The sequence below is a fragment of the Idiotropiscis lumnitzeri genome, chromosome 3 (genome assembly GCF_059441095.1).
Source record: "Idiotropiscis lumnitzeri isolate Australia: NSW breed Sydney's pygmy pipehorse chromosome 3, RoL_Ilum_1.0, whole genome shotgun sequence".
Lineage (NCBI taxonomy): Eukaryota > Metazoa > Chordata > Actinopteri > Syngnathiformes > Syngnathidae > Idiotropiscis > Idiotropiscis lumnitzeri.
The window spans coordinates 31821560-31841732 of NC_142393.1; the positions used below are offsets into that span (position 1 = coordinate 31821560).

Sequence of the window (20173 nt, forward strand, 5' to 3'; positions counted from 1 at the left end):
CACCTAGATTCACCATAGCTAACAGAGAGTAAGCCAAGTCTTTATTTTGCATGGACCCTACACTGGCCATGGCGTTTTGCAGCAGCTGTTCCAATGCAGGATGTTCGAACATCAGCTGCAGCTCACAGCGCCGCTGCTCATCCGACATCTTCTTGGTGCTGACCCACATACGTGTGAGGCAGCTGCTCATTTGTCGAGGGGTAGGCGCATTTTGTTGGCTGAGCTCAAGCACATCTGATGGTGAGGCACAGTGTTGCAGGAGCTCCAAGAAAGGGGACCCCTTGTGTCTCTGGCCTAAGGCGTGCTGGATCTCATCCAGAACTAAGGACCCCGCCGCTGGCGTAGTGACGACCTTAGTTTTCTCTCGTCCAAAATTGGAATCCTGGGAATGGAATCTCACGGAACTCTTTAAACTAGTCGCCCACCACGAATGGCTTTGCCTTGTGCCATATCTGTGTGCCAAAAGTTGTTTAAAGGAACAAGAAATTTTGCCTGAAACTGCTACCGAGCAGCAGTATTTGACCGAATAAACGTAGGAGCGGAGAGACCGCTTCATGACCTCTTGTATTACCCAAAGTGACATTGTCTCGCCACTAAGATAGTGAGCGCGTTCAAATAATTAAGACACTTTGACTAATTACATATTTTGCACAGCTAATTAGTCAAGGTTCGTGTCCGATGAGAGCTAAACTACAATACAATGATCGCAAGATTAACGGCAAACAAAAAGTCTGTAACCTCTTGTTAGGTGATGCTTGCGAAGCGACACATAATCAGTCCGACATAGCACTGGCTTAAAGTTAGGTCATTAAGAGCGAAAAGTCTGTACTATAAACGTTCTACGTTGTTTTTTTTAATTGTTATTAATTGCCGTCCCAGCGTGCCGCATCTTTAGGGTTGCACTGCTTTAATCTGTCCCTCTGGAAACATAATGTCGTGATGCTCCTTGGTGGCCGAATGAAACGAACCACGATAAATGACAAATATAAAACGTTTGAAGCAAAAGTCATCCTTTTATTGTAAGAAAACATTTTAAGATGAATTGTATCGTTTTAAATTCATTTCCAAGCCATCCTTACTGTCTTAACGTAAACGGAATATTTTTCTTTCCCTATGTTTCGTTTCTTCCGGATGACTTACTGTTGAACATTCTGTTTCCTGGCAACTGATATTGCAAACGGAACGAGCTTTATTGAGCCTTGGAAAACATTAGATTATTTTGTGCGTTGCCCCATCTGCTTTCCGCGAAAGCCTTGCAGTCAGATTCTTCTAATAAAATGGCAAAGTTTGTACTGGCTGGTAAGTTGATGAATGTCGCGTAAGCAACTACCATTGTTAATTTATGTAATTAGGATTCCATGTAAACGACCAGGGGTCGGCAACGGCAACCTCAAAACTTCAGATAACATTCTAAATGATTCTTTCCTGTATTTGTTAAAATTAAAGCGCCATTTAAATTATCCAGCGAAACAAATAATTCGCCTTCACGTGCTCCATCATTTTGGAACTCACTGCTGTCAGTGTCAACAAACGTATTTTCCTTCCGGTGCAAAAATGGGGTTTGACGTAGACTGGGAGTGTGCGTTAGTAGTTGGGATTGCGTGGGTCTGAGAAAAAAACAGCACATATGGTTCTGGAGCCACAGGTTTCAGGCTATTGAATAGACTAACAAAAATGACTTTTATTGTGAAGTGGAAGAAGGCTATTGAACAAATAAAATCTGAAAATGTGGTGTGCAAAAAATATACTCACCCCCCCTCTGACATCCCTAGATAAAATCCCGTAAACTATTGGCCGCATAGTTACACTTTTATGTATTTACAGGCAGAACAGACTGTCCATATTATGCCAAAGCAGAACTTTTGGCTGACAGGTTGAAGCGTTCTTTGCCTAATTTCCGCATTCACAAGATCTCAATCCTCCCAGATGAATGGAAGGTAAATTTTGCCGTTTGTCTATATTAAAAAAAATAGTTTTGGGATCTCGTTAACAACTTGCTGGTCTCCAGGATTGGCTACAAGACACTTGTATAAGAAATGACTGGAAACACGAAGAGTCCCCTCTGGTGTGGAGAGAATTGGTACACCAAGGAGGCAAAGGGGTCTTCTTAGGGGGCTTTGATGACTTTTTAGAGCACTGTCAGGTTGGCCTCAATATTTGACTCATCACTCGACTATGTTGTGGAGCATATTGTTTGTAAGTAATATATGTGTCATGTGCTGTACCTAAATAACAGAATTACTACAACATCACATCTGACATGTCTGAAGAAATGATGCAGAGTATTGCAGAAGAAAACCTTGACACCAAGCTCAACCTTATTATGGAGGCGCATCATCGTGCCAGTCTCATCCAACCCCTTCACATATGGATCAGCAGGTGAACTAGACTGGAACCGTACAAAAAGACTGTTTGGTGCCTACAACTCCTTGGCCTGATTTGTACTTGTCCAGCGCCCTGAACCCAACATGCAACATGTTGATCCCCAGTCTGCTCTCCCCTGAGGTGTTGCCCCAAACCTCTGCCATCAGCCTTCATCTCCTGGATGTGCAAGGCAATGAGGAGGAACTGCAGTCACTGAAGATGGAGACAGAAGATCTGGCTCTGCCTCTGCTTCATGAGGCAGATAATTCTATTTTCCTTTATCGTTTCACTTTCACATATCTCGAGATACGTATGGAATTGTCTTTTATTGGAGAGATATATCTTTGAAGGAAATGTCACATTTACAGTACTGACAAGTTTATTCATATGTATGTAAAATGACAATAAGTAACTCATTTTATCATACCCTCTCAAGCTGTGCAATACCATATTGAATCAAATTATAATCCCGCTTAATTGAATCAAATTATTCCATTTGAACATAAAACCACTTGACCCATTTTTGCCAGTCAGTCCCCTGCCCTCCGGCTGTGATCTGTGTTGCTTTCCGGGCTCGACCCTCCGACCTTATTCATAAAAATTGTCTGCCCCCAATCCTGTTCCGCCCCGTTTACTATTCAAATCCACGTATTTTATTATGGTCGTATTATGGTGGTAAGTGTTTAGTCAGACCTAAGTGGGTTAACGGTTTGATATTACCTCTGTTCTCTCTGTGTATGGTATTGCCCCGTCCTCTTGTAATGATATGCCCCAGTAGCAGGTGGGAGGTGGGGGTTACATGATGTCAGAATAAGGAAATACAGGCACGAGGTATGATTCGTGGGCCGGATTAAAATCTACCTCCGTCCTTTGTTAATCGTTCCCTTTTTTTAAATTTGTCACCTTCCCTACCCTCCGCCCCAAAAATGGGTGTCCGGTGGACCATTCTGCCCCCGGGATGGACTGTCCAGCTCTGCATGAAACCATAAAACTCCCTTGAATTGGATCGCAACCCATGTATTAAGATATGTCTCAAATCATCTTTTATTAATGACATGCTCACTGCTAGTAGTTAGTATATAAATGAATAAACAATGTGTGTGTGTGTGTGTGTGTGTGTGTAAATAGAGCATCGCTTCAATGAAAGATGATTTGATACATATGTCATCTTTTTTTTTTTTTTAATTGTCACCATTGAACCAAACGTCTAGCTTGTTGTTTGGACAGGTTACCATTCACACAGACCTCGAAGAAGCTTTCCAGAAAGCTGAGATCATCCTCCTGCTGGATGACCACTGGTCTGAAGGCAATGATACAAAGGATGTGCAGCAACAACAAAAGATAAAAGCAGTGGCAGACCTGTACACCGAATATGGTCGGTTGATCCAAGCGAGTGCCAATAGGGACGTGAAGGTGATTGTGTCCGGCGGTTCGCTTGTGAACCTCAGATGCTCATTTCTACTGAAGGTGTGCTCAATTGACAGCCATCACTTCGTTGCCGTTGCAACCCAAATGGAGAATGAAGCCAGAGCTGCCATCGCCAACAAGCTCAGAGTGAGGACTTCAGGTAGCTATGCCAGTTACATTTTAGTGTGCTCACTTGTCAACATCCCTTTCTGTGTGGTGTTCTGCTTCAGAGGTAACAGACGTCATTGTGTGGGGAGATGTTGGAGACAGCTTCTACATAGATCTGCAGAGGGCAAATGTTTTTAATTATGACGGACCAATCAAAGGGCCACCCTTCTTTTCCCACCCTGTGCTTGAGATTATCTACGACAGGTCAGTGAGGAAACCAACAGTATATACTCACTGGAAAAGCAAAATTATTCTGCCACAGAAATCATTCCAGAACAGAAGGACATTTAAGCATTCAACATTTGGAAAAAAACAGACAATTTATTTATTTATTTATTTTTGGTAATGTTATGATGAAAAACAGGTAAAATCCATCATATAATTTGATTTGTAAAGCCCAACTATTTTATGAGCTATTTTGCTGTATTTGGCACAACCCTGTTACAGCACCTGTAATTATTATATTTAAAACCCATATTGCTAAATAACTCCTATACAATTAAAGAAAGTATTATTTTTTTTTAATAGAAAATTTAATTTCAGTAATGTATCACTGTCAGGGAAGTTTCTATTAAAACAAGCCTGAACAGAATGAATCAACCAGCCAAGATCGTCTTTGTCACTCGCAAGGAGCAGCCCCCTGCAGTCAGGGGCGAAGCTCCTGCTTCCTGCTCCCGCATGTTTTTTATTGTATCGCAGCAAAGCAATTTGAATATGCAACTCATACAGAATGGAAACACCCCTCGCATAACGCTCAGTGTGACTTCAGTTTGTGTCCTTGGATCTCATACACTTTTACTTTGAATCAGTCTGGAATGGGCACCTGGCTTGTCTCTTCCTATCAGTGCAGGCACTTCTGTTAACACTGGATAACAAGGGTACAATGTTCACTTGAAAATCAAATGACCTGTCAGCATAGTTTGAAACTTGATAATATGACAACCTAATTTCTTTGACAATCACTCTAATTGCAATTTAATGCTAGTTTTTTCCTCTCAAGCGTAAATGCTATCTGCTGGGTCAAGAATAAACTTAGTTTCAGTGTGTATAAAAGTCTACACATCTCCGTGCCAGTGACAGGTTTTTGTGAGGCAAAGAAATTATCTTGGAAAAAACTTCACCATTGTGACCTATAACCTGTACAACTAAATTCTTATAAATCTAATGATTGTTTGTGCCTGCGTGGGTTTTCTACAATTACTCCGGTTTCCTCCCACATTCCAAATCATGTGTAGTTGGTTAATTGAGCACTTAAAAAATGTCCTGAGGTGTGATTGTGAGTGTGAATGTTTGTCTATGCGTGCCCTGCAATTGGCCGGCAACCAGTTGAGTATGTACCTCGCCTACTGCCCAAAGTCAGCAAGCCTTTTTTTTTTATATCCTCTCATCTACTGTAGGCTATCTAATAAAAAAATAAAATATGGCTTTTTCTATTATAAGTAAGATTTTTGACAAACACTTCATTATGGCTGAAAATATTTAAAAAAAGCAAGAACTTACCTTAGGTCTACCCATGGTCAATGATGCTATTTATGATGAGTTTTTTTTAATCTTCTCAAGATTAATTTCTGTGCAGGCCACTGAAGCTAGGGACTTGGTGTGACTGGGCCGCATCAAGAATTTCACAAAAAAGGGGTTCAAGTTTGCAAAAAAAGTACAACTAATCCATTCTTCTCAATCTTTATTCACGACAAATCAGAACATTGAAGGTTCTTCAGAATGTGAAACTTGGTGACCCAGTCCACTCAACTACTTTGCATGTTTCTCAGCTTGTCTACTTGAATGATGGCATCTGATTACTTGCGCACATCAACATTCTCTGTGCACTCCAGGCATGTCTGGGTGCCCCTGTACTCAAGAACAACAATTCCATTTTTTTTAATTGGCTATTACTGTCACCAGCTCTTCTCTTTTGACCGGGTATCCTTTATTCCACTTGGTTTTACTTCAGAATTGTTTTGCCAATAGCAGTCATGAGCCTGAGCTGCAGTAGCCCCATATATGATTAAAACACACAGATAAAACATACAGAGCAGCAACACAGCAAAAAACGTGTGTGTGTGTGTGTGTTGGGGAGGGGGCACACATTGAACTTTTGTGGTCAAGAACAGGGCCGCAAATGGAGCCTGAACAGCGAGTTTGAGTAGATGGCTAAAAAGGTTTTAGTAAAAGCCAGCTGCACAGTATGTTGAGAGACAACTTCAGAGCATAATTAAAATTGGTGACATAACAAAATGTTTTAACAATTCCGAGGAAGACATTGAAAATCTTACCAAAAAAGATGATAGAAAATGTATTTAATCTGTTACATTAGATAAGCTAATTCTTAGTCAGAGGGAGTGACTAGAGAGTGAGAGAGAGAGAGAGAGAGAGCGACAGAGAGAGAGAGAGGTGCCCAAGAGCTATTTGCCATTATATAGAATATTTAAGAATGTCATTCACTCCAAGTACTTATATTTTGTCTCTGGAGAACTACATAATTGCATGTTTCTGTATTCTGTGCATGGATTATTTGAAATTTCATGAGAGAAAACATCCTCCAATGGTGTAATGACCTGTTTATTATTGCACTTGTATTCGCATTAGATTTGGCCAGGCTCAACAACATTCTTTGACAGTCCCTTGGAAATAATTTCATTAAATCAACAAAAATTACGACTTCTATATGCATTGATTTCTCCTCATTTTTACCCCCCATCATCTACAATCCCAATTTGGCCCTTGAACACAATTTGTCTATCCTGTGTAACTGATAGACTGCTAGCCACCCAAGAGTTAAAAAAAAAAGCCCAAACAAGAATTACAGACCGAGCATTCCAACCAAATCAAATAGCCACTGACCAACTTCTTTTGTTCAGGGAATGGCTTGAGAGCGACTTCCAAAATATTGTGCGTTGCCAGCAGGCAGCTGTAATCTCAAAGACCTGTCGTGGAACAGACATGTCAACTGCCAATGGGATCCTCACTCTGCTCAAGGCATGGAATGGGACCTCTAATCCTAGTCAGGTGTTCTCTGTGGGGGTCTTATGTGCAGGTGAAAGATTAAAAGGAGAGAAATATATTGTGCTCACTTTGATGACAATATGCATTTAAAACATTTGGGCAACTTGCAGGCCATTACGACCTCCCCGGCGATGTCGTCCTTTCAGTGCCAGTGACCTTCACAGACGGCAAGTGGTCCGTGGTGTCCGACGTGACTGTTGGAGATGAACTGAAGCAGAAACTTCATCTTTCTGCGAGTAATCTCAGGCAAGCATTCTGACTGAGATACCTTTTTTTGTGCTTCTTCAAACCAACAGCAGCACTAATGTATGATGAATTTCCTTCACAGGGAAAAGATGTCCAACGAGAACTCCACAACAGATCACCAAAAAGCCTGACCCAAACTTCAGGACTGAAATGAAACACTACATGGAATAACAGAAGGCCAAACTAGATACATTTTAGTGCATCATGCTTTTCAGTTTGTTCTTTTATTCTCTCGTTTTCTCGTGTGAAGTTGTAGTTCAATTCACCGATCAAATATAGTAAATTTCCTTGCTTGTCCAAACCTTTTCTTCCAGATGCCACTTTCAATTGTTCAAATCATCATCAGTTACTTTCATAACTGAACCCTTTCAAGTTGAAGCATTACAATAATTGTTTTTGGTCATTTCAAGATATAAAAGACCACACTGAGTACTTTATGGAAAAACAGAGAGCTTTGAAAATATATTCCTTGAAGGTAACAGTTCAACAACTGCAATTTTTTGTTGCTAAAGAAGCAATCTCATTAGCACACTACCTGCCACCAGACAAATTAGTCTGCTAAGCGCTGAATATGATATTTGTTTTTCCATTTACAGTTGGCATGTATTGAAAATGAGGACGTACCCAACATGTATTCCCCGCATTGGAAATATTAAAGAAACGGACATTTACCTGAAACATTCACATGTATTTTTTCCCACACATTGTGCAGCGTGTTGTTTTACATGCAGAATTTGAGGAATATACAATTTCTTTTTCTAAATCACTTCTGCAATATACACAAGGAGGCTGGTAAAGTTGGAGGTTAGTACAAATACAGTTCACAAGGACAAGTAGGGAAATGAACGCTGCAAGCCAATTTGTACACCCTGCCCCCTGAGATTTCGATGCTGAGCGGTCAAAGCAAAACCTACCCTTTATTCCGAACCCAAAACTTGACAATTGAACATGGTTAGTACATAGGTAATGCATGGCATGCAATGTACTTGTCGTAGTTAGTTGGTAAATATGGATGACTACAAGAACTCAATCTCAGCTGTTGCATAAAATTTGATTCTACTCGCAAATATTAGTCAAAACGAGGCATCAACCACAGAGGAAAGTTGTTTAAGTCACTTATGTGTGTGGGCAAAGACCTACTTTTCAACATCCAACACTGTCAAAGTTTCCTTTTCCAGGCAACAAGTGAAAGCGCAACTATGACTCAATGTGCCCGATTACACAAAGCAAATAATTTTGCTTTAATATTAATAATTAGACTAATGTCACCAACATCTTTAAAGAGGTAATAAACATTTGAATTCACCCTCAGCTAAATATACCATCTGACAGTTAAATGAAATAATTTACATACTCACTGCATTGTAACCCTAATCTCTGTAACGACATCTGGACAAACATCTGCTTCTGACAGCAGGTTTTCTCAACATGGGGAATTTGCTTACAAAGCAAATTGCAACGCTTAGAGGCCAGATTTGAAATGCTGACAGCTCAAACTGCTGTCAGGCACCGAAAGCGTCAAATGCTCCTTTGGATGTAATGGTGTGTATGATGCAATTGTGATGGACAAATTAAAAACAAAACACATTAGATTGGGGGGGGGGGTGTCAAAGGGGAAGCTATGACTGATGTTGATGCTGCGGAGCTCCGGAGGCTCCCCCGACCAGCAATCTTTCAGGGCTGAGGTCCAGCCCCTCATCCGCCTGCTCGAGTTCACTTTGGTCCAGAATCTCAAAATCCTCTTCCTCGGTCGCAACCAGTGTATCATCGTGCATGTCATCACCAGTGACGCTCTCTGTGGTTATGGTCTCCAGGTCCTCGTCAGGCCCCGTCACCGTTGCTAGTGTGGGGCTAGCGGTGTCAGAGGGTTGGTTGAAGGTCTCCATTATGCCTGGGGGGGATTCATGAGGGAGGAACTCAGCCAGGACAGGTTCCTCGCTGGCCTCACTCGAGCGTAGCAGCGCTGACAAAGTGTTTTGCACCACAGTGGAGATGGCTGTGCTCACAATCTCCTCACTTAGGGCCTCAATCGACTGTTGCGCACCCTGGGTAACAGTAGCTCCCTCCTCCTCTCCTCCCTGACCCAATGCTCCTTCCCCTGCGGCCGGCAACACGTCCACCTCGCCACCAGGCGGTCTCCCGTGCCCGTTGAAATGAGTGTTCACAAAGTGCAGCGGGGATGCAAGGTGCTGGATGAGGAGGCTGGCGGGGCTCAACGCCTCACCCTCTGCGGGGGCGCTCGCCCGGGATCGGTCACTTTGGCCCGAGCCTTGCAACGGAAAGCGGAGGAGGTTGCGCTCCAAGGATGGAAACTCTTCAATGGAGGGAAACTCAGGCAGATCTCGCAGGTAGGACTCTTCTGGGTCACTGTGTAAACTCTGCTGATCCAGGTCTGAAAAGAGGGGACATGTAACAATATTTTAAGGAGATAACCGCGTTCCAAAGGATCGCACACAGCTAACCTATGTTTTGTCTCCATGTCACATGTAACCCAGGTTAACATAGCCTCATAAAATAAGAGCCTGTTATTAAAAACAGTGTTTAGGGAAATATTAATTGTAGATGCTAAAAGGATCGACATGACTTAGAAACATGTTAAAAAACTGGTAAATACATTTGTTTAATTAATGTTTTTGTAATTCTTCAAAATGATGTAGCCCTATATAAAGGCTTTTATTTTGAAGGGCACGTAGCAACGTAATGCCGTTATTCACGTGACTAGAAAAGCGCACTTTATTTTATTCTTCTCATACTTGCAAATGAAGCTGAATGTGCAGTAAGTCCGTATAGAACTACAGTTAAAAGAAAAACAGAGCAATTTAATGCTATTTTTGTACTTTGAAGGAGTAATTCTTTAGTTTTTCCAACCTGTCCCTCAATTGGTGATGTACTAATTACTGAATGGGTCTTTGTGAGTTTCAGACTTTCATTTTACTTTATGCAGAGAACAATTTACAGTATTGTATTGTCAAATGGTGGAAAAAGAAAGCTAATGTGTTGAATGTATATTGTTTTCTTTTAAGTGATGGCTGTAAAAGGTGAATTGATGCTCAATTGAATGCTGGTCGTAGTGTCCTTGCGATGTTTTTCATTCCTCAACTGCCGCCTCCATTATTGAAACTGCGTCATTTGAGTTAGCATCGATTTCATTAAAAAAAATGACTTTAATTTGTATTTGATGCTACCTGGTTAGCATTAGTATTATTTAAGTTATTTTTTAGTATTATTTTGTTGTTATGATAGGCCATTAACGTTTGGTTCAAAAACCTCTGAACTAATTAAGGGAGCTGTATTCTCAGTGGAAGACATAAGATGGCGAGACACCCACGAGCCCCTTGAACTGTTTCTCACGCAGGAACGGAGAGCAATAGCAGGACGTTATATTATTTTATCAACCTGGTAGGATCAATCCGTTTTCTACTCTGCTACACTGCAGTGGATTCCCAGAACTCCGGATTGACTATTCAGGACAACCAGAGGAACAGAAATAATTTGAACAAGAGACATTTGAATATTGGGATCAATTCAGTCTTTTGGTGAATTGTTTTTTGAGTTTTGTACATTGTGTCACATTTATTTTTGTCAACCATATATGATAATACTCTAATGGTATTATTGGAATATTGATTGTTCAAACAATATACAGGAAAATGGTTGAGACTTTAAGGTGGACTTAACTGATCAAACAAAATGCTTACCTTTTACTGAACTTTATTCAAAACAAAAGTGAGGTAATGTAGTAGAGTATAGATTGAGTAAGATTTGAACATAAAATTAGAAATTATTAAAACAACAATCAGGGTTGAGAACTTCATTTTCCAAACTAAATAATAGTTTAAAAGAAAAGGAGATTGATAACGAAAAATTCACTTGACAGAAGAGGAGAAACATATTCCTTGAAGTATATTGTGCGTAAATTGTATGTCATTTGTTTGCTAAACCTTTGTTATTCACTAAATTAAGCCGGCAGTTAAAACTTATTGTTTTGTCTGTGGTCATTTATTTGGTTGATAATATTACTACTATTTTAATAGTTGAACTTCGTACTGTTCTATATTGTAGTTTACTGTAATCACTCTAGAAGTGTGACACACAGACCTTGAAACTTACAAAACACACTTTGAGGAATGCTGTGTTTTGAATTGTTTTTGGCTTCGACATTAACCCTTCCTCCAAAGAGAAAGGCTATTTATATCTGAGTATTCCAAGTATCAATTTAACGCAAACAACATTTACCTTCAGAGACATCTGTCAGTTGGGGGGTCGTGGCTCTAGAAACGGAGAAGCCGCCGCTCTCCAATATAGAAGCCTCTTCGTCAGACAACTCTGAGTCGGTGATGGCCATAGCCAGAGCCGTAGTCTTAACATCCACCTGAGCAAGACAACCACAATGACAAATACATACACATTGCTTTGCTCCTCGAATTTTCTTTAGGTACCAAGTAGAATTGAAAACTGAATTATTGAATTACATGAATTGTAAATGGAAAATTCTGATTAAAATTAATCAATAAATACACAATTGTTATTCAATAATTCAGTTTGTAATTCAATAATTCAGTTTTCAATATAAATATTCAGTTTTCAATTCAAATATTCCGTTTTAAATTCAAATATTCAGTTTCTAGTGGCACAAATATCTGTCCATAGAAAATCTCCATATGAAAATGGCCAGTGGCACCAAAATGTTTGCAGAGCACTATATATGCGTGCATGTCAATGCTAAGTAAAAATTTGACTAATTTTGTGATCAATTTACTCTCTGAAGCATTGATATTAATTTGCGCAATTGAAATGCTTTGGTTTTTGTAAGGTTAGTACGATTACAAAATATACAGAGGTGGGTAGTAATGTACTACATTTACCAAGTTCCAGTTACTCAGATAATTTTTACTAACAGAGCAGTTTTAATGCAACATACTTTTTACTTTTACTTGAGTGTTTATGTTACATAGAAAGATTCCGCAAGATACTTTTATTTATTAGTCAATAATTGCTTTTTTGGTTCCGACTCAAGAGAGACTTCCTCCATGGATGCCAAAGACTGGTTAGACTTGCCTCCATTCCACCAATCAACTGGCACCAGTCAGTCACATGACTGCACACACTTATTCTAAAGACAACAAAGAAGAAGCACCCCCCCCTTCTAAGCCAAATGAATAAAATTTTAAAAAGTGTTGTATACCTTCCCACAGACTGCAATGACATGTTTCTCAAATTGTTTTTATTTAACCATCACCACAATGTGCACGTGTGTCAGTTCTTTTATTTATTGATTTTTGGCTGTGTGTCTGCTTGTGCTGCGCCTACATGTGTGTATGTTCCTTTCACTCAGAATAAAGACGAAGCCATCTTGGATGGGCTGAGGCTAGGATAACAGACATGACATGGCTGCTGTACAGAATTCACGGAGGTCCATACCGTTGGGGCAAAACAGGAGAGCTCTTCCTCACTTTCACTCTCAGTTTCAGCTCTTGGCTCGTCACCCTCCTCTAACTCCTTCTTCACCTCTGGGTTGAGAAACACAAGTGTTTCAAAAGGTCAATATTAGGACACGCAACAGCCACAAAAAAGAGATGCAGTACTACAGCTTTGTAGATACTGTTTGCAACGGATGGTGCTCACTCCTCTTGTCATGCTTGCGACGCTCTGTTTCTCCCTTCATGCTGTAATCCAATTTCATTAGGATGGGCTCCAGGCCGGTGTACATCCTTTGGATCAGTTCGTGGTACACCACGAGTGGCCACAGAATTACACTAAGACCTGAAGGAATTCAAAGCAAGGGAAATGAGCGCTGCATGCAGGTCCATTTAATAAAACAATTGTTCATGTCATAAAAAAAACTGAATGACAAAATATGACTCACCAATAATATAGGAGATCATGATTCCTGGAACATAATGTCCAACAACAGCAAGTGCAAAACAGCCGCTGCACATCATTGCACAGAACTGAAAAATAAAATCAGATATAAGTTGTGTCTGTCTGTGTCTTCAAGCTGCAAAGGTAGTGAATGAGCAACAGCTCTGCAGGTGCACAGCAAGTCTGTGACCTCACTTATGAGAAAAATCATATGAAACCTTGAATTTTAGAGTTATTACCCAAACAAACAAACAAATAAAAAACACATACTTTACAGTCCAATGATACCAGTACTCAAACTGTGTTTTACCTTGCCGTGATTCTGTCGTTTGTATTGCAATGTCTCGTGCAGGAACAGACAACACGTCAAGTAGCTTTCCGCAAGGTGGTGACTGAGCTCAGGAACGCTGAGCAGACGCTGCTTCGTGCTCATCGATTCACTGCACATACACATGCACACAGTGAGACATACAACAATAACAATGAGAAAGAGACACAATTTCTCTCCGGGTGGTGCTTAAAATGCCTTGTGATACTTCATGTTCATATTATCACAGCCTATACAAGAACACACAAAAGGGACAATCAGTGACACAAAATAATTTCCACTCTCCGATGTGCATACCTCTGAACGGGGGAAACCTCGACCCGTGGAACTAGAGTAATCAGAAAAATAAGTTTAGATTCATACATATTTAAATTGCAAACAAATACAATGTACTGTATAGCAACTGCAATCAACACATCAAAATAGTAGAAAACTATGTTCACAATCAACTTTAAGGAGACAATCTATCATCAGATTGTACAGCTCTCCCTGATCAATTTCAGGGTAACTGCTCAGTTTACGAACAGCATGCAAAGAATGGTGTACAAATACAATATGGAGATATTCGAGTGGTGTCAAGGGTCGAAATAAGCGGTTTTGCAAAATTGTTTTTGTGTCAAAATTATATATTAGTAAACATAACACTCATTAGTAAATATTTAAGAGCAAAACCGAGATTCAAATACCTACCGTGAAAAATTGTGCTGTTATATGAAGCCATTCTCATTGTACATTTGAACGAGCCTGCAATTGATTGTTTTTTTTTTCTCATTGCTTTATTGATACAAAAGTTACGTGGGTGCAGCTTTTTGTTTCTTTAAGTCATTTTTTGAGACTTTTTTTTCAGCTCTATATGGACTAAATAAAGGAAACATTTTTAAATGACTTTTAATACATTTTATTTCATATAATTAGATTACAGCAGAGATTTTTTTAAATCAATATAGCTTTGCCCGCGACCCTTGTGAGGATAAGCGGAACAGATATTGGATGGATGAAATTTAGCTTTGCTTCTAGACAAGAAAATACAGTTTACAGTTATACACAATGTGCATTTAAGAAGTAAGAAGTGTTTTTCCGTATATTAAAAAAATGTTTATTCATTACATTGAGATATTTTTTATTGTTTCATAAAACTCTTGCTTCAGTTGACTGGGATTTACATTCAAAAACAAAATTTGAAGGTTGCTCTCAAATTTAAAAAAATGCTCCTGAAATTAAATATTTGATTCACAAAACTGCTTTGCAAAGACAAAAAAGAAGAACATTTCAAGCCTTGGGTGTAATGATGCATCTATTACATTAACGTATTGGATTTATTCCTAAACTCCAACTCAATCTCTAAAGGCAATCAATTGTATCAATGCAAGAAAATATTAGATTCAATCACATCAGACTTCTGAAGGACTTAAGTGCATGTTCTTTGAAGCACTCGGAATGATAAAGGTGTTTAAATATTTCTTGATTAAGTTGGTTTGTCTGTGACTGCATCGCCTCAAGTCGGCAGACAAGAGAACAGTGGATGACAGAAGCTAAACTAAGATCACCAATCCACCATTATGTTCCTAACACTTGCGATGATGAAGATGTTCCAATTGAGACGATTGCTGCTTCACGAACAACCCACTAATGGGATTTTACATGACGGCAATATTTTTAAACATGTTTTGACCTCCAAGGAAATGCAGTGTTCCCAGTGCAACGTAATACCCACCCCCCCCAACAGATTAATGCCTCAAAGATTACGCTTTTCAATCAATAACGTGTTTCAGGCTATATGTCAACACAAATCCAAAACATTATCCCCACAACTGGTTGATGAACTCTAAAACCTAAAATGTATTTAGAATTAGAATTAGAAATCCCTTTATTGTCATTGTACTCAAGTGTGCAACGAGATGAGAGGGCTCCCCTCTCCAGTGCAATACAACAATAATACAGACAAATATGTAAATTAGATAAATAAATAAGAGAGTGCAATGGAATTTAGTATTGAATAGGGTATATAAAAACACATCACGATGCTGTTCTGCAAGGTAAGGGTGTTCTCGTGTGTGTGTGAGAGTTCAGAATGGAGATGGCTCTCGGAAAGAAACTGTTTCTCAGTCTATTGGTCCTCGATTTGATGCATCTGTAGCGCCTGCCAGAGGGCAACAGGTCGAACAGGTGTGAGTTTGGGTGGGTATTGTCTTTGACGATGTTGAGAGCCCTTCTGAGGCACCGGGCAGTGTAGATGTCCGACAGTGAGGGGAGAGGGCAGCCAATAATCCTTTGCGCTGTTTTGACTGTCCTCTGGAGCCTCACTCTGTCCGCCTCAGTGCAGCCGCTGTACCAGGTGGAGACACAGTACGTCAACAGGCTCTCGATGGACGAGTGGTAGAAGGCTAGCAGCAGCTTCCTGTCCAGGTTGAATTTCCTGAGGACTCTCAGGAAGTGCAGACGCTGGTGGACCTTCTTTACCACTGCTGTGGTGTTGTGAGTCCAAGAAAGGTCGTCGGAGATCTGTACTCCCAGGAACTTGAACGTGTGGACCCTCTCCACACACGCGCCTTCGATGCAGAGGGGGGGCGGCACCGTCTTGTTCCTCCTGAAGTCGACGACAATCTCCTTTGTTTTTGCAGTGTTAAGGTGCAGTCTGTTGTCCTTGCACCAAGCTGTCAGTCTCTTTACCTCCTCTCTGTAGGCTGTCTCGTCACCTTCCAAGATCAGACCGACCACTGTCGTGTCGTCAGCAAACTTGACGATGGTGTTGTTGCCGTGGGCCGGGCTGCAGTCGTAGGTGTAGAGGGCGTACAGGAGAGGGCTCAGCACGCATCCTTGAGGGGAACCGGTGCTCAGCATGCTGGTGGAGGACGTGTAGGGGCCGAGCAACACAGTCTGGGGTCTGTTGGTCAGAAAGTCCTTAATCCAGATGCGTGTGAGGGCAGGGAGGCAGAGAATGTCCAGTTTGGCGACGAGGATGTCTGGGATGATCGTGTTGAATGCCGAGCTGTAGTCCACAAAGAGCATCCTTGCATAGCTCTGCTGTTGTTCCAGGTGGCCCAGCACAACATGCAGAGCAGTGTCGATGGCGTCCTCAGTGGATCTGTTAGCCCGGTATGCAAACTGGTAGGGGTCCAGTGTGGGAGGAAGGCAGTCCCTGATGTGCTGGAGAACCAGCCTCTCGAAGCACTTCATGATGACTGGTGTGAGAGCAACAGGACGGTAGTCATTCAGGTGGACGGCTGGTGACTTTTTGGGGACAGGAATAATGGTGGAAGTTTTCAAGCAGGAGGGGATGACTGCTTGAGCCAGGGAGCGGTTGAAGATCCTGCAGAATACATGTGACAGTTGGTGGGCACATGTTTTGAGGACCTTGCCTGGTATTCCGTCGGGTCCAGTAGCTTTCCTGGGGTTAACAGCCAGGAGCGCGCGCCTCACATCGTGTTCCTCTACGGTGAGTGGGGGGGAGTTGGAGCATGAAGTGCGGGGGTGTGACGGTTGGGGCGAGTCAAAGCGAGCAAAGAAGCAGTTAAGCTCCTCTGACAGCGATGCACTCGGGTCTGCAGAGGTCGTGCTGCTGCCACGGAAGTTGGTGATGCTCCGTAGACCCTGCCACACCTCCCGTGGTCTGTTACTGGCAAGGTGGGCCTCCAGCCTCCCCTTGTAGGTTGCCTTGGCTAGCTTGATGCCTTTGCTCAGGTCAGCACGAGCCACCCTGTACTGGGCTTTGTCGCCTGACCTGAAGGCAGCGTCACGGGCCTTGAGGAGAGAGCGAACCCTGCTGGACATCCAGGGCTTCGCATTTGGGAAGGTCCGTATAGTCCTGTGTAGGGACACAGTTTCCATGCAGAACTTGATGTCGTCCAGTACACAATGTGTGTAGACATCAAGGTCCTGATGATCAAAGAAGTCCCAGTTTGTGTCTTGAAAGCAGTCCTGTAATTCACTCATGGCATCGTCACGCCAGGTTTTCACAGTCTTTGTGGTGGGCCTGAATCTGCGCCTGAGAGGGGTGTATGCAGGTGCGAGCTGCAAGGACAGGTGGTCTGACTGGCCGAGGGGGGCGAGTGGGAGGGCCCTGTATGCGTGCTTGATGTTCGAGTACACATGGTCGAGAGTGTTGTCTCCCCTCGTTGGGCACTTGACATGCTGGTGAAACTCTGGGAGTACAGTCTTTAAATTGGCCTTATTAAAGTCTCCCGCTACTACGTGAACGGCATCAGGGTGGGCCCGCTGATGTTTATTGATGACGCACGCGAGTAGCGAGAGCGCCGTGAAATACGTAGGCTACGTTGCTTCTGTTTATATTTAATGAAGTGTGAAAAGGGAAGTAATCAAAGTGTGTTGTTGAGTTTTTTTTATGGACTAGTTGAAATTATTGTATTATATTGTTATTGTGATATAAAATGGTCTATATTGTGATAGAAGATTTCCTTCCATATCGCCCAGCATTAGCGGCAGCTATGAATATTTTGGTATTCGGCTATCTGAATGAAAATTCTTTGGAATAAGCCGTATTTGGATTAGAAAAAACAGATAAAAAATTTTAAAAAAATTCTTGGTTATGAGTACTGAAGACAAAAAAACATTTCCACTTAAAAATGAACGGCCAACTGGTTCTCATGTTTAAATATTCAACTTTTCTGATTAAACTTAAACTTTGTAGAGCAGCATGCGATTTTTCTTTCTAGAAACATGAAATTTTAGACAAATCTCTCTCCATGGACATAGATTTTGGACATCAGAACCACAGTAGCAATTTTGGCTGGCTGGAACAACAAACTTGACTCAACCTGGCTTTTAAAAAAAGTGATCATTTGGAACTGCAACTGTCGTGCTGTCAGCATTAAAGTGTGCAGAGTCTTTACGTCAACTGCCTTTGAAAAGCCCCAGAAGCATTTCAAAATGTTTTGTTCAGCGTGGCAACTTTTTGCGTTGTTGGCATTTGAACTTGCAACTGGAGGGGGAAAGCCCCAGGATCAACACACGCATTTGTGTTTGCTTGATGTTAAATCACCGTAGAAGATTTGCAGGGGTGCCATGAAGAGATTCAGAGCTTTGTCAAAAAAACATTAGATATGATTTCATGTGTAAGGACTCCATACACATTTTCTTTTAAGATGAGTCAAGTGGTTTTGTAATTGTCATAGAATGTGGATTTGCCCTAACAGTTATCATGTAAACAAAACGGTGATGTCAAAAACATCTCATCAGAGTCTCCAAATAATGATTTGATTTTTAATTTGCCATGCCCACTCATACAAAAGTCAGAACTACCACCCATTCATGCACATTACTAAAAAATACTGATTGGATTCCATCCACTGAATAATTTCGGATCGCATCGTTCTAAATGAACCATTATCAACCTTGAATAGAATTATCAACTACACACGTAAGTGTTAAATCAATAATGGGCGAGATGCCTTTTGCATACAAATATCTACTTTCATTGCAACTTTCCAGCTCTAGCTGCTGGACACCAATTTGGTCCGCATTGGAATGAAACTCTGTCATACATCCTGTATTACTACCATTAGGTTGTGGTAACATGTTTTCCACATTCATATAACTTAATTGGATCAGCAACAGTAAACGTGGCAATGTTCCATTTTGAGCATAAAAATTCATAGACACGAATGCCTTTTCTTACTAGTAACGGTGACCAACTTGGGCTTCCATCTCTCCAGCAGCATCAGCCCCAGAAGGGACACACTCAACAGGAATAGCGGGCGCAGGGAAGTGTACGATAGGAGCCTGTGAAAGGCACACAATGAACACTTGAGTAACAGACAGAGCGACTCTTCCATGCAATTATTTACTGAGGTATCCTCAGCATCCCAGTGCCCAACCCATCGGTGACAGGTGATATTTAACTAGGCCCATTCATCAAAGTTAACCCCCTTTAATAACAGACAAACTGGGCATCAACACAAATTACTCGGTCGATTTTTATCTGCGCTCTAATGTCGAAGCAGTGTCGTAATGTCGGACTTGTAGGACCGCGGTGTCGACGCTTTGAACGAAGCCGTGCTGGCATTCGGCTAAAAATTGGATTAGCCGTATTATCCTCCCATTCACATCATGACTGACGTTGAGTTCGCACATCTCTGCAACATTATCGAGCTGCCAGCGGCTTCGTCTTGAACAGCCTCGACGAGGCCTTACCAGAATAACGTGTTTAGCGTGAGCGCGACCGCGATGCTGTACAGCGGCCTCTCCCACACCAGCAGCCGCTGAAGCCACAGCAGCGCAGGCTCGTACGGCGATAGCCAGTCTTGAAGGCGCTCCCGCAATCGCTCGAGCTCTGGGTTAACTTCGCCGCAAGAGTGCTCCGATGTGCCAGCGGGAAACAGGGCTTCTAGGGCCACCGAAGAGGATGTAATGGAGGGGCGTCTTCGTGACTCGTCGAAGCTCGCCATGTTTCTTTGCGACACTTTGTTGTGTTGTTTTGGAGATCACGGGGTGTATGGCGAACTCAGGGTCAAGTCAAATATGCCTATAAAATACAACTTCCGGTTAAACTTTCAAAATAAAATAAAATAAAATAAAATAAATACTATCAAAATTGGGACAGCTAAATTCCTGTTGTTTTCTTTAGCAAAACGCGTGGAGAAAAACGAAAAAAAAAAGCCACAAACCAGCTCAAATCAAACATTTGTGGTAAAACGCTATTGTAGTGGACGAACAAAAATAAACTGGCGTAGTGGGCGGACGGGACGTGTCTCGCGTGATTAAAAAGGTCACGTGTTTCCTTGGTTACTACAGGAAACCCAATTCTACCCTGGTATGGACGAAGATATTACCGTCTCA

The 20173-nt window shown here is 41.6% G+C and overlaps 3 protein-coding genes across 5 annotated transcripts in view; 1 reads left to right on the forward strand and 2 right to left on the reverse strand.

Moving 5' to 3' along the window:
* fastkd2 (FASTK mitochondrial RNA regulator 2) overlaps nucleotides 1-940 on the reverse strand; it is a 12760-nt gene extending 11820 nt beyond the window's left edge. For both annotated transcript variants that reach the window (XM_088292319.1, XM_088292318.1), the window contains exon 1: nucleotides 1-940. This exon is cut by the window's left edge and continues 47 nt beyond it. In XM_088292319.1, the coding sequence (XP_088148445.1) occupies nucleotides 1-583 (583 nt within the window). In that variant the 5' untranslated portion in view covers nucleotides 584-940.
* A 191-nt stretch (nucleotides 941-1131) lies between these two features.
* On the forward strand, nucleotides 1132-7860 carry mdh1b (malate dehydrogenase 1B, NAD (soluble)). Of its 2 annotated transcripts, none has more exons than XM_088290395.1 (10): nucleotides 1132-1299; nucleotides 1825-1937; nucleotides 2009-2143; nucleotides 2237-2379; nucleotides 2454-2622; nucleotides 3592-3931; nucleotides 4002-4143; nucleotides 6798-6973; nucleotides 7053-7188; nucleotides 7271-7860. In XM_088290395.1, the coding sequence occupies exons 1-10, from the start codon at nucleotides 1278-1280 to the stop codon at nucleotides 7317-7319; spliced, it is 1425 nt and encodes a 474-aa protein (XP_088146521.1). In that variant the 5' UTR covers nucleotides 1132-1277; the 3' UTR covers nucleotides 7320-7860. The 2 variants fall into 2 exon arrangements, with proteins under 2 accessions (XP_088146521.1, XP_088146522.1); XM_088290396.1 differs by having other exon boundaries at nucleotides 2490-2622.
* retreg2 (reticulophagy regulator family member 2) lies at nucleotides 6483-19848 on the reverse strand. Its single transcript, XM_088290394.1, has 9 exons — nucleotides 19529-19848; nucleotides 19014-19117; nucleotides 13676-13706; nucleotides 13361-13490; nucleotides 13055-13139; nucleotides 12814-12951; nucleotides 12610-12698; nucleotides 11425-11560; nucleotides 6483-9580 (listed from the first exon to the last, which is right to left on the reverse strand). The coding sequence occupies exons 1-9, from the start codon at nucleotides 19780-19782 to the stop codon at nucleotides 8808-8810; spliced, it is 1740 nt and encodes a 579-aa protein (XP_088146520.1). The 5' UTR covers nucleotides 19783-19848; the 3' UTR covers nucleotides 6483-8807.
* Between the last annotated feature and the right edge of the window lie 325 nt (nucleotides 19849-20173).